At 30.3% G+C, this 12,812-nt stretch overlaps 1 protein-coding gene across 2 annotated transcripts in view; it reads left to right on the forward strand.

Annotated features, from left to right (window-relative positions):
- LOC118197310 (uncharacterized) overlaps window positions 1-12,812 on the forward strand; it is a 134,572-nt gene that overhangs the window by 11,377 nt on the left and 110,383 nt on the right. For both annotated transcript variants that reach the window (XM_085821168.1, XM_085821165.1), the window contains exon 2: window positions 3,364-3,514. In XM_085821168.1, coding sequence (XP_085677294.1) covers window positions 3,385-3,514 — 130 coding nt within the window. In that variant the 5' untranslated portion in view covers window positions 3,364-3,384. The remainder of the gene's footprint in view (window positions 1-3,363; window positions 3,515-12,812) is intronic.

The raw sequence follows: 12,812 nt of genomic DNA on the forward strand, positions 1-12,812 counted from the left end.
AAAATTTCGATTGACAAGTTAGTCGGTATTCTCGGCACAGCAACAGCGGAACTTTGTAACTGAACAAGAAATTATATCTGTTTATAGAATTAAAGAGAAAGCATTATCACATAAAACGAAGCAACTTAAACAACTTACATTGAAATAAATGTTTAATAAAGTAAACAAATAAATATTAAGCCTTTTTTTTTTTTTTTTTTTTTTTTGTAAATTTTGATAGCCTTTAGATCATAATTGTTCTTTATTTCATAAATTACGGTTTGATATTTTTAATTTTAGAATTTCTGCATGCCATCTTACGATATTTAAACTGATGATCTATAATCCGGAATCGCCGAAGTCCCGACGAGTCTGGATTAACGACTTTTGACTGTAATTGGGTTTGCAAGTATGTATGTGTGGTCATACATTGAGAACATAAACTGATAGTTTATAAGTTCTTAATCCTTTGGAATTAAAATTATAAAGTTATGTGTAATTTGGACTAACTTACGTGAAGAATTAAGTGATATGATTTGGTGTGATTCATGCAAAAATGTGTGACTGTATTATTTGTGTAGAGAAATAATTGCTTAAATATTTGTTTCAAAATTATTTAAGCAACCAAATTTTAAAAGCACATTCGTATTTGTTTTAAAACTTATTGCCTGTCAGTTTCAGACTGAGAAACTGCCCTTCTCAGTTTTCTCATTGCCCACATTTGGAACTATGTTGTAAATATTCATATTAAAATATATATGGTTTAATAAAAATAAAAAAAAGCTAGATTTTTTCAAAGAAATGCTAACTTGAAAGTCATAGGTAGATGTTAAGGGAATAATTAATTTATTTACAGTGGGATAATTTATTTATAGCTTTAATGCAGCAGTCTGGTTTTTTCTACAGTTTAGTATTACAGTACAAAGTCCGTAATCCGGACTTGTCATGACTTCAATGATTCCGGATTAGGGTTTTTTTCGGATTATAGATCATCAATTTAAATCTGGTAAGATGGCATGCAGGAATTATACAATTAAAAATATGAAACCGTAATTTATGAAATAAAGAGCAATTATGATCTAAAGGGTATCAAATTTTACAAAAAAAAGCTTAATATTTATTTGTTTACTTTATTAAACATTTCTTTCAATGTAAGTTGTTTAAGTTGCTTCGTTTTTTTGTGCTAATACTTTCTCTTTAATTCTATAAACAGACATAATGTCTTGTTCAGTTACAAAGTTCAACTGTTCAAGTCCTGTAATTGCTGTGTCAAGAATACCGACTAACTTGTCATTCGAAATGATTTCGTTTGTCGCCGACCCTCTGGTATAAAATGATTTTTAAACCAATCATTCATTAGTGCTTGTGTCATCCATGCTTTTTTATTTGCGCGATATATCACGGGGAAAATAGTTACTCCTTTAAATGCTCTAGGTCGTGCATGTTTTCCAATTACGAAAAGATTGCACTTGTGCGTTCTTGCAGCATTCGCACATGCTAAAATTGTTAGTCTCGCTTTGGAATCTTTGACACCAATTGGAGTCTTTTCTGTAGAGGTTGCCAAGGTATTTCGCAGTACACATTGCCAGAAAAGACCAGGTTCATCAGCGATGTAAATTTCTTCTGGAGATAATTGTTCACTAGTAATGAGTTCAATGAATTCATCTGCAAATTGTTCAGCAGCTTCAGAATCAGTTAAAGCTATTAGTGTTTATCATTGAATTAGCAAAGATTATAAAAAAAAAAAAAATGTAGTTTAATTATTTAAAGTATAAATTTTTATTATTATACAAGGTAGTTGCCTTGAACTATAAAGCATCAGATTTGTATAATAAACTTTATTGCTATTCTAAAACATGAAATATTTAAGAGAAAAATTGCCTGCAGCACAGTGCGACTACGAACGCTATTCTACTGAAACATAAGCATGAACAACTGTTGCCATTCACAGAAACTTAATAGTAAAATAAAGCACGTTGCCAGTAACAAAATTATTGTAAATCACTACGTAAAATTAAGCAGTGAGAAAATAAAATATACAAAAAAAAAAAAAAAAAAAGAAATGAAAATATTAAATATACATCCAACACAAGGATTATATGATACATTAAAGAAATAAAATACATTTTATGTAAACTTGTTCTGTAATTTTTTTTGTGCTGCTGTTCTTCCTGTGTATACAGTGATCTGCTTTTACTTTAAAAAAAAAGTCAGAATTGTATAACCTCAACATTGCACACCAGCTATTTACCAAAAACATCTCATCCATCTGCACAGAACATTCAACTTTATTTGCAGTCAAATTCATCCCTATGCATCACTTTAACACAGGCATTTTGCCCTTTCTTTCTAAGTACATAATTTTTAAAATAACAAATAACGTTCAAAAGTAGAGAATATCATGTGATTGATAGATAAATTTTCCATAATCCCGTTGATTCAGTTTATCAAAAAAATTAGATTACCTGAATAAAATCATTAACTAACAAGGAAGAAAGTAAGTTTACCAGATTAAAATTGTTATCTAACAACAAAATTGCCAAATTTGGCTTGCACCTATCACTTTGTGGAGATCATTAATTATTTTATTTTGAAGCAGAAACACAAAAAATGAGTTGCGCCTTCATAGAGATTTGAACTCTAGATCTTCCAGTTGCTAGCCACATGTGCTTCCACTTGCATTAGAAAGACATTCAGTAAGGAGGGAAAAGAACCATATGACGTTAGTATGAAATTCATAAAAGCTAACAGAAATGCCAAAAATACTGCAGTTAAAGTATTGTTTAATATTATATCTTCAAAATTAATGTACAAAATTTGTCATATTTTACATTAACAAAATGTAGAGAGAGTTTTAGAAGCAAATTCCTCATTTTGTAGTTTATGGAAGTATGTATTTAAATTATTTATTTATAGAAATAAATCATTTTTATATTGACGTATGTATAAATGGCTTGCGTAAATTAGAAACCATAGTTAATCTTCCGCATGTTGTAAATTAGGTTTATTTTAGATGTGTTTAGATCAGAGATTATTTTTCACCAGTTTTATGTTTGCGTTTTATTGAAGCAGTTTACAGAATTAACAAAGTTCCATAAACTACAGTGAAACCTAAGCGAATGATCCATGATTAGGGAAGATTTGGTTTTATTTTGAGGTGTTTTCTGTAAAGAATATGACTACCTGTAATGTTCAATTACATTGTTATATTCTTAGAAATATTTGTCATGTACAGAAATGGTTGTCAATGTGAGAAATTTTATTGAATAATTTCATTAGTAACATTCCAAATGGGAATGCTACTGAAATAGTAACATTTTGCCATTTGGAAGGTTTTTTACAAATTTAAGTATATTCCCAGTAATGAATAATATTTATTTTCAGGTGATATTTAAAAAAAACAAAATGAGTTTCTCATTTGGTACTAATCCAACACAACAAGCTCAGCCAATGTCTAATTTTGCTTTTAATCAGCAACAGCAGCAGCAGCAACAGAATAAAGGCTTTAGTTTTGGAGCTGCACCTGCTTCAACAGGTAAGAAAGAAAACGTTCTAAAAACAATTTTTCTTTTTCAAATTATATACTGCAATGAATTGTAATTTGGGTCTTACTTCACAGTATTATGGTGGGTTTACAATAATGCCATGTGACATTTTAAAGCATTTTCACATTTTATGCTTTTAGCAGGGTTACTAATTTGACAACTTTTGATCTCTTGACTCGAGTCAGGGTGGGATCATTAGGGCCTATCCAGCAAATAAATATCAAATAATTCTTGGAAACTTTCTACTGAAATTTTATGCTTGGTACATTATATGTAAATTTCTCAAGTGCATAAAACAGGGTTCCTACGGTCCTTAAGAGTCCTTAGATTTTTTGGAATTCATTTTTGGTCCTTAAAAGTCCTTAATTTTAGCCAAAATCAGCAGAAGGTCCTTAATTTTAATCATCTGAAATTTCTGTCTGTCTTTACGACTGCCATTTTGAGTGTGAATTAGCATTTTGGAGGAATATTTTTGGCGATTCACTGACGTATCTTTTGAATGGGTTCATGTGTTATAATTTATTTCTATTTCTAATATAAGAGTGATGGGATACTCGAGGTTCTAAGCGAGAAGTGAAACATAAGCATAGCAAAATTCGTTTTTTTCTAATAAAGAACCCTTAAACAACTTTTCGCTTTGGGAGATGCGAGTTCTTTTATTAAACGGTTTTAAATTTGGCGACTTATCAACATTTTGGCGATTTTAAGATAGCTTTTATAGAAAATTTTTAATTCTGAGATCTGAGAATTTTTCGACGATTTTTTTTAAACATCGTAACATTGATAAATTTCATTAAAATAATGGTAATATATTGAAAGTATATTTAAAAAATAACATTAAAAATCATTTTTATTTTTCGCTGTCATATTATAAAGTTTCATTTTGGCAACTTATTATACAATAATTTATTGTACGAGTATTATTATTTATTGACGAAATAAAGTCAAAAGTCGTTAATCCGGACTCGTCGGGACTTCAGCGATTCCGGATTATCAATTTTTCCGGATTGTAGATCATCAGTTTAAATCTGGTAAGATGGCATGCAGAAATTATAAACTTAAAAATATGAAACTGTAATTTATGAAATAAAGAACAATTATGATCTAAAGGGTATCAAAATTTACAAAAAGAAAAAACTTAATATTTATTTGTTGACTTTATTAAACATTTCTTTCAATGTAAGTTGTTTAAGTTGCTTCGTTTCATGTGATAATACTTTCTCTTTAATTCTATTAAACAGACATAATTTCTTGTTTAGTTACAAAGTTCCGCTGTTCAAGTCCTATAATTGCTGTGTCGAGAATACCAACTAATTTGTCAGTCAAAATTTTTTCGTTTTCAATAACCTCTGTGTCACTTTCTTCTTTATCGGAAGCAAATTATAACGACCAGGAATTTGATTTAAATCATTTCAAAGACGGAGTACATCGATATGAAATACTACATTTAGTAAGAAATTATAAGCCAAATAAAATAAAAACATCTGCCCTGAAGATAAGGATAGTGCTAACAAATCAACTTCCAATTCATTGCACGCCGCGGCGTTTCCCCCTCTTCCAACAGCGTGAAATTGATAAACAGATTTCGGAATAGTTAGAGAAACAAAGGATATGCTTTTATCCATTTTTTGCAGCAATTGCACTTTTTGGATTAAGGATTAAGGAACAACGCAATCTGCAACATCAACTGAATTAGATAATTTTAGCTTAGCTTATACCGTCCTTTATACATTAAACGCGCAAGAGTAAACGTATTATGCACATGTGCACACGCATATTCGCAGCCGTAAAAGTCAACGCGACGCATGCGCAGAAAGTTTTTAGCTTTGAAGTCCAGATTATAGATCATTCCAGATTATGGGTGTCCGAATTAACGACTTTTGACTGTATAGTTCTGTATTTAAACCATTGAAATTAGGCCTTCAAAATTTACAAACATTATGTTGATTCTTGTTGTTTAACTTGTCCAATAATCATTATTTGGTGTGTTATTTTAACCTAAATCATATCTCGGATTGCCGATTAAATCTCATTCTACCTAATTTGCTATGGAAAATAAGAAACATGGGTAATTTTGTGTTTTGCCGGTGTAAATCTTACCAAGCTGACTTTGTCGGCGACAAAATACAGTATACACATAAAAAATGTTAACATGTTAGTTCTAAGAATTTTTTATTTTGAAGGCATAAACATTTTAATATGGTTTATAATTTTGTAAAAAGCCAATAAATATGTAAAAAGATATTAATTTAAGAATTTACTATGCTATCATGGTTTAACATCCTGATTCAACGGTTCGTATCATGTGACCCCAAGTGATCTCATCTCACGTAAACTACACTATAAAAATAAATTCTCTCAGTAATTATCTACGTTAATTTGAAGTTAAATCTTAATTTTTAATACAAGTTTAAATGCAAGAATTATTTCAATTTGTACGAATAGCTTAATGAGAAATTATGTACAACCGTAGTGCTTTACTTCGCTAGTGCATTCTCATTAGAATTGATGAATTTAACCCTTGATTTTTGCCTTTTCTATATTTTCACCTGTGGGTGAGCGGTGTGATTGCATCCTAATTGACTTAAATACTGAGAATGGTCTTGGGGCATAAAATTTAATTATCTTTGCAAATATTCTATGTAATTGTATGCCAGTATTGAAAGAAACAATCAATCTGGTAAGAAATGGCTGCGACTTGTTTTGATATAGTTACCAGCGAAGATATTCCATTTGGCATCATTGGCGACTTTATCGTTTGTGCTGGCAAAACGGAAAAGTACCAAAACGTTGAACTTTTTTGAAAGAGATGATTTAAAAATTAAGCTATTTTATACAGGGAAAAAAAAAATCGATACGTTAAGTGCGAACATCACATTTATTAAAACTGAACTATTATTCAATAAATATCTTAATTTCATTTCAGAAAACTTGTTTAGATTTCTAAAATTAATAATAATAAAAATACAAAAAATAATAAAACTTCTTTTAAATTGATTTTTTTCAAAACTTTTGATCAGATTCTTAGTCTTATTGTTATATTTAAGTTATATATATGATTGTATTTGCATCATGATTATGTTGTATGCTATAAATTATAGAGAGAAATATAAGGACATCATTGCAAGAAAAAGGTTGGGAATCCCTGGGCTAAGCCTGAATCTTCAGAATGTGATAGAGAAAATGTCTAGTAACTTCTCACAAATATTCGGTATTGTGCAATAATGCAAAATATTAAACAGATCATTATAGCTGTTACCAAATAAAATTTGAACTAATGAATCATAATAATGTTATATTTTCTTTGCGAGGGGAGACTACATATAATTATTTCCAAAATAATTTATTTGTGACATCTTGTTTTGTAACATATTTTGAAAATGTTTACGTAAAAAATTTTGTACGTGAATAATGTTTTCATTATGGACGGTTAGTGGAAGATATTAAAATCTATAGGCATAGCAAAAATTCATATATCCTTTTCGATTGGCAAATGGCTGTCATTTGGTGAATGTTTGTTTTCAGCTTTCCATTCTAGGTGTATATGCTTCATTTTTAACATTATTAAAGGCCTGTGCAATCACTTCCAGATATATGGGGAAAACATTCATAGGCTTATTGTACCAGCCAGATCCAAGATCTAAATATGATAAATGAATTTTTGCTCTTTTTTAAAAAACATGATTTCATGGAATTCGGGTGAATGTTATGTAATCTTAGTCTTTTCTAGTTTGCTGATTTATGTGTCTACAGTATTTATTCAGAAGGAAATTAATTTTTATAATTTATTTATAATAAGAAAAGCAAGACCATGAAGGATTACTATTTTAATTGTACACTGTCCTTCCACTAGTGATGCCTGTGAACTTTCATTTTTGCCATATTGCATAGAATTTTCATGGTTTCTGAAATAGGTTAAAAAAAATTGTGGTATACTTTTATATTATAGTATACTAAGAATAAACGTATTGTAGAATTTTTGCAATGTTGGATGCTGTCAGTTGTTTTTTCCAAGAACAACAATTAATTTCGAAGAGTTGAATAACTCTGTCAAAACAATGAATAACCAAAGCTGATTGAATATGTCTAATTACTCAAAGTAAATTAAAATTCATCACAGTAGTTTTTATGACAGTAATTAAAAATCTAAAGTTCTTTGAAATAAGTATTACATCATAAAATAGTAAAACATAAACCCTGGACTGATTTAGAGTATAAATCAAAGATCTTAGATAAGTAGCAACTCCAGTTTTGTCAGAACGGAAATTTTTAACCTAATATCAGATTCATTGTTTTCTCACATACCTTTCAGTTATTTAAAAAGAGCAGAGAAAGATATCTTAGACTCACAGCAAATGGTTTAAAGGAAACAAGCTACACAAAGATTTTTAAAGAAGACATCAATATAAGATAGGAAATAAAATGACCAAAAACTTAAAATAATAAATAATAAAAAAAAAAAAAAAAAACACACGCTATTTTATATTGTGCCAAAAATTATTTTTAGTACTTTTTCGTTTTGCCGGTGCAGGCAATAGAGTCGCCAATAATGGTACAACTGATGCCAAATGGAATATCCTCGCTGGTAACCTTTTACGCATCACTTTCAAAATTTCTCTCTGTCTTTAATTTTGATCATGCAATTTTTTGTTATATTCAGAGTTCCAATGGTCTTTATGTGCAGATTATGAGACTTTTTTGTCTTAAACAGGGTTCGTACGGTCTTTAAAAGTCCTTAATTTTGGCCAAAATGAATATATGGTCATTAATTTTGCTTATTTGACATTTCTTATCATTTCTAATGATTGCCATTCTATGTGTGAATTGCGATTTCTCATGAATATGGAATTAAAATTGCACGGCTCTTAACCAATCTGTTGGCGGATTTGCGTTGCAAACGATAAAAAAAAAAAAAAAAAAAAAAAAAAAAAACAATTAGCTACCCGAACGAAAGTATCGGTGTATGATTGGCTATTCACCCAATCTTTCGAAACATGTGTTATCTATAAATTTAGGCAGATAGTGATGAAAGCGTGAAGCCGGAAGTTCTTTAAGAGGCAAAAGTGATGATGAAGGTGCTCGAGAAAAAAAAAGGGGGGAGATTCTGAAAATATTTGCCAAAATTAGAGCAATCCCAACCTGGAAGGCCACAACCCTTCCGACGCCAATAGGAATGAGATGCCTGGAAAGTGCATTTTCAATAAACTGTGGCTTCATCAAGCTGACTACAAAGACTGGATATTGATGGATGGCAATCTTTAAATGTGGTCTTTGTCTGAAACAAATTGAAATTTCTAGAATGGGAGAGTCAGTGCTGAAAATTCACATGAAAATTAAGTTTCGTTTTATCATTTCAATTTGTTTTTACACGGTTTTGCTTAGCTTAATTTCTGTGTTTGTTTCAATTAAGCCATAAATTAATTTATCACCTTCTACGGAGTTTATTCTCTTTTGCACATACTATATGTATGGGATATCGGGATTATGAGTTTATTTCTGCAGAGGGTCGGTTATCGATTTCGCGGGAAATCTGTTGACTCCATTTCGATTTTAGGTCGCCAAGGGCAAATTCGGTAACGCTAGCCGAGAAAAAGTGAAGTTCGAAAATACGTTTAGAAGCTTCAATAGACAATTAAGTATTTGGTTTAAACCTATGTTGTTGATAGTAATGCATAATTTTTGCTCATGGCAATACAATTATTAGTTGAAAATAACTAACTAATTAAAATATTTTTAATATTTTTAAAGCTGAAAACAACTAATTGAAACTAATTTTCCTGAATTAACTAGACGCAAAATTAACTTTCATGAATTACTAAAATATATATATAATATAACAAGCAAGGTAGTACAATACTGTAAGACCAATTTCGTCTAGATAACATTTTGCGCAATATGCTGCAAAATAAGTAAATTAGAAATTGTAGTAAGCTCGCCTAAACGTTACCAGGAGCTGTGGCTCCAAAAAGTTCAACACGTTTTAAGAAACAATGTCATTTAAGGATGAGATATATATTTATACAGTACAAAGTCTGAGGTCTGGACTTGTCGGGACTTCGGCGATCCCAGATTTGAGATTTTTCCAGATATTAGATCCTAATAAATCTACTAAGATGGCACGTTGAAATTATAAAATTGAAAATATGAAATCGTGATTTATGAAATGAAGCATTTATGATTTAAAGGGTATCAAAATTTACAAAAGAAAAGAGCTTAATATTTATATGTTTACTTTATTAAACATTTCTTTCAATGTGAGTTGTTTGATTTGTTTTCTCTGCTAATGCTTTAGACTAATACTATAGACATATAATTTCTTGTTCAGTTCCATTGTTCAAGTCCTGTAATTGCTGTGTCGAGAATTCCGAATAACTTGTCAATAAAAATTTTTTTCTCGTTCAGTAACCTCTCTGTTACTTTCTTCACTATCGGTAGCTGTATTTTCTGGATTTAGAACCATACTACAGATTTCGCCCTCCGTTAATTGATTGATGATTGGGCATTGTCATTGCAATGAATAACTTCTGTTTAACTTCGCTAAATTCTGCCGCCTGTTGCGGCCATGTGAGCTCTGGCGCTGGTTCTGGCTTTATGTGAATAACAAATCAGTTATTCTTAATTCAAATAACACTAAATATAATCGTTTGTCCTATGAGTATCATTAACAAAATCTATTTTTAGCATAAGGAAAGAAATTTCTGCTAAATCTCCCCTTGTCAACATTTTAGCCCATTAAACTTAAATCTGTAATCGGATAATACTCTGTTATTTGGCGTCGCTGCATGATTCATCACTCAAGTTGTCATCCGTTGATAAACATGCGGTGATGAAAGCAAAATACAATAAATAATGATTCGCGATTTCGGCATCAAAGATATAAAATATTAGTTGGTGTAAAATTAACAAATTTTTTCGGTTTGAGATTATGCCAAGCAGATACGCAGCTATGGAGTCAAGTTACTAATCGCACAAATTTATGCTAAAATAATTCGGTACTTTTCTGTTTCGTCGGCGCAAATCTCGCCAAGTAGACTTTATTGGCGACAACATACAGTATGCACATAAAAAATATTAAAAAAATGTTAGTTCTAAGAATTCTTTTTTGAAGGCATAAACATTTTAATATCGCTTAAAATTTTATAAAAAGCCAATAAATAAAGACAATAAATTTGTAAAAAGACATTAATTTAAGAATTTACTATGCTTTCATGTTTCAACATCCTGATTCGCCGGTTCATATTACGTGATCCCAAGCAATCTCATCTCACATAAACTACTCTACAAAAATCTGATGCTCTCAGTAATTATCTACATTAATTTCGAGTTAAATCTTAATTTGGAACACAAGTTTAAGTGCAAGAAATATTTCAATTCATGTGAATAGCTTACTCAGAAATTATGTAAAACTGCAGTGCTTTAATTCGCTAATGCATTCTCATTAGAATTGATGAATTTAATCCTTGACTTTACGTTTTCTATATTTTCGGCTTCGGGTAAGCGCTGTGATTGCATCCTAATTGACTTAATTACTGAAAGTGGGCTTAGACATAAAACTGAACTATCTGATAAAAATTATATGTAATTATATGCCAGTATTGAAAGAAACAATCAATCTGATAAGAAAAAGCTGCGACTTGTTTTGAAAATGAGGCGTAAAAGATTACCAGAGAGAATAATCCATTTGGCATTGGTTGTACCATTATTGGCGACTTCATCGCTTGCGCCGGCAAAACGGAAAAGTACCAATAATTCTTTCTTCAATAATGAGATATTTTATATAGCACCAAACTGAGCTTAAGAATCGGAATTTCTGGCATGTTTTTTTATGATGAGGAAAAAAATCTAATGCGCGTGCTTAAAGAATACCCCTTCCCTTCAAAAAAGCCCTAAAAAATTGGTGGGTGGTGGCTTTGAGGTCCGGATTTTAGATCATTCCAGATATTGGATGTCCGGATCTTGGACTTTGTACTGTATATTTGTATATATATATATATATATATACATCTTTCAAAATATAACTACCAGTATGGATTCACTCTTTTAATATATATATATATATATATAAAATTTATTTCCTAAATAGTATTGATTAATTGATTATATTATCTCCTAAGTTTAATTAAAGTAGAATTATTTTAAAAGTGTACATCCATACTGGTAAGTTATATTTTGAAAGATGTTTTGAAGTAATTTGAAAGCAAAATGTTAATAATGTTTTAACGGGGACTGGAGTTAAATCATCACAAAGAATAATATTTCAATTGTAAAAGGAAAAATTAAAACATGTAATCATTGTCATTGATCGGAAATTAGTTGACTTTTCAAGGGGAACAAACCAACTCCCGTTCAATTAACAATAATTGATAAAAATACGTAAATACGAAAGTGTTTCGTCTTTACTCGAGTTATAAGTTAAAGCCAAACCGGCAATTCTAGTCAGGCCAAATATTTCCGCGAATAGTAGGAATTATGATCTAATGCTGATACTCAAAGAACTTATTCTCATGAAGCATTTTAGTCAATTCAATTTGGAGTATTAATCAATTACTGTAGAGAAATCCTGTAAAACTCGAGTAACCGTCCCCGACACTTTCATCGTTACGCATTTGAGTACTATATTATTTGTAGAAATTAAACATTGGAAATTGTCATTATGAAATTGAATTCAAAGTAAAGTTGAAATAAACATAGAAGATTATAAAAAAGATAAATAATGCAAACTTTGTAAAAACAAATCAAAGAAAATATAAAAATAATATAAAAATAATAGTAATATAAATAAGATCAGTGAATGTACATGAAGATATAAAGGCCAGAAAGGTATTAAGTAACTTACATTCTTTCTAGTGGGGGAGTTGGCAAAGTGTTCTCTTCGTGTCTGACTCAGAAGTGTAGGGTGTCCGAAAATTCTTAGCGGCAGTAGGGGCTTTGAATAATATCAGTCGGTAAGACTTGGGTGAAGTAATTTATGGTAGTGGGTGGGACTTGGAATTCTTGAGGGATGTATTTTGGGGAGTTCTTATCTGAGAGAGACCGTCTGTTAAGATTTTTTTAAAATACTAGTGAATGGAAATTAATTAATTTCTGGCTAATTGTCGTGTCGCAATGATTAAGAATTTAAGAAAGGAAAAAGGCATTGTCGCTGTCCAAGAGCTAATGGACAGTCTAAAGGCAGGAAATAGGCCCATTTTTTTAGTAACAGTATAGTAACAGTATATGTCTGAAGACAATTAGCTTTTTACAATATATACAATTGAGTAATTACACTATATACAAATCTTTCAACTG

This window comes from Stegodyphus dumicola, chromosome 1, assembly GCF_044657685.1.
Source record: "Stegodyphus dumicola isolate Sdum_Otavi_A_Nest chromosome 1, ASM4465768v1".
Lineage (NCBI taxonomy): Eukaryota > Metazoa > Arthropoda > Arachnida > Araneae > Eresidae > Stegodyphus > Stegodyphus dumicola.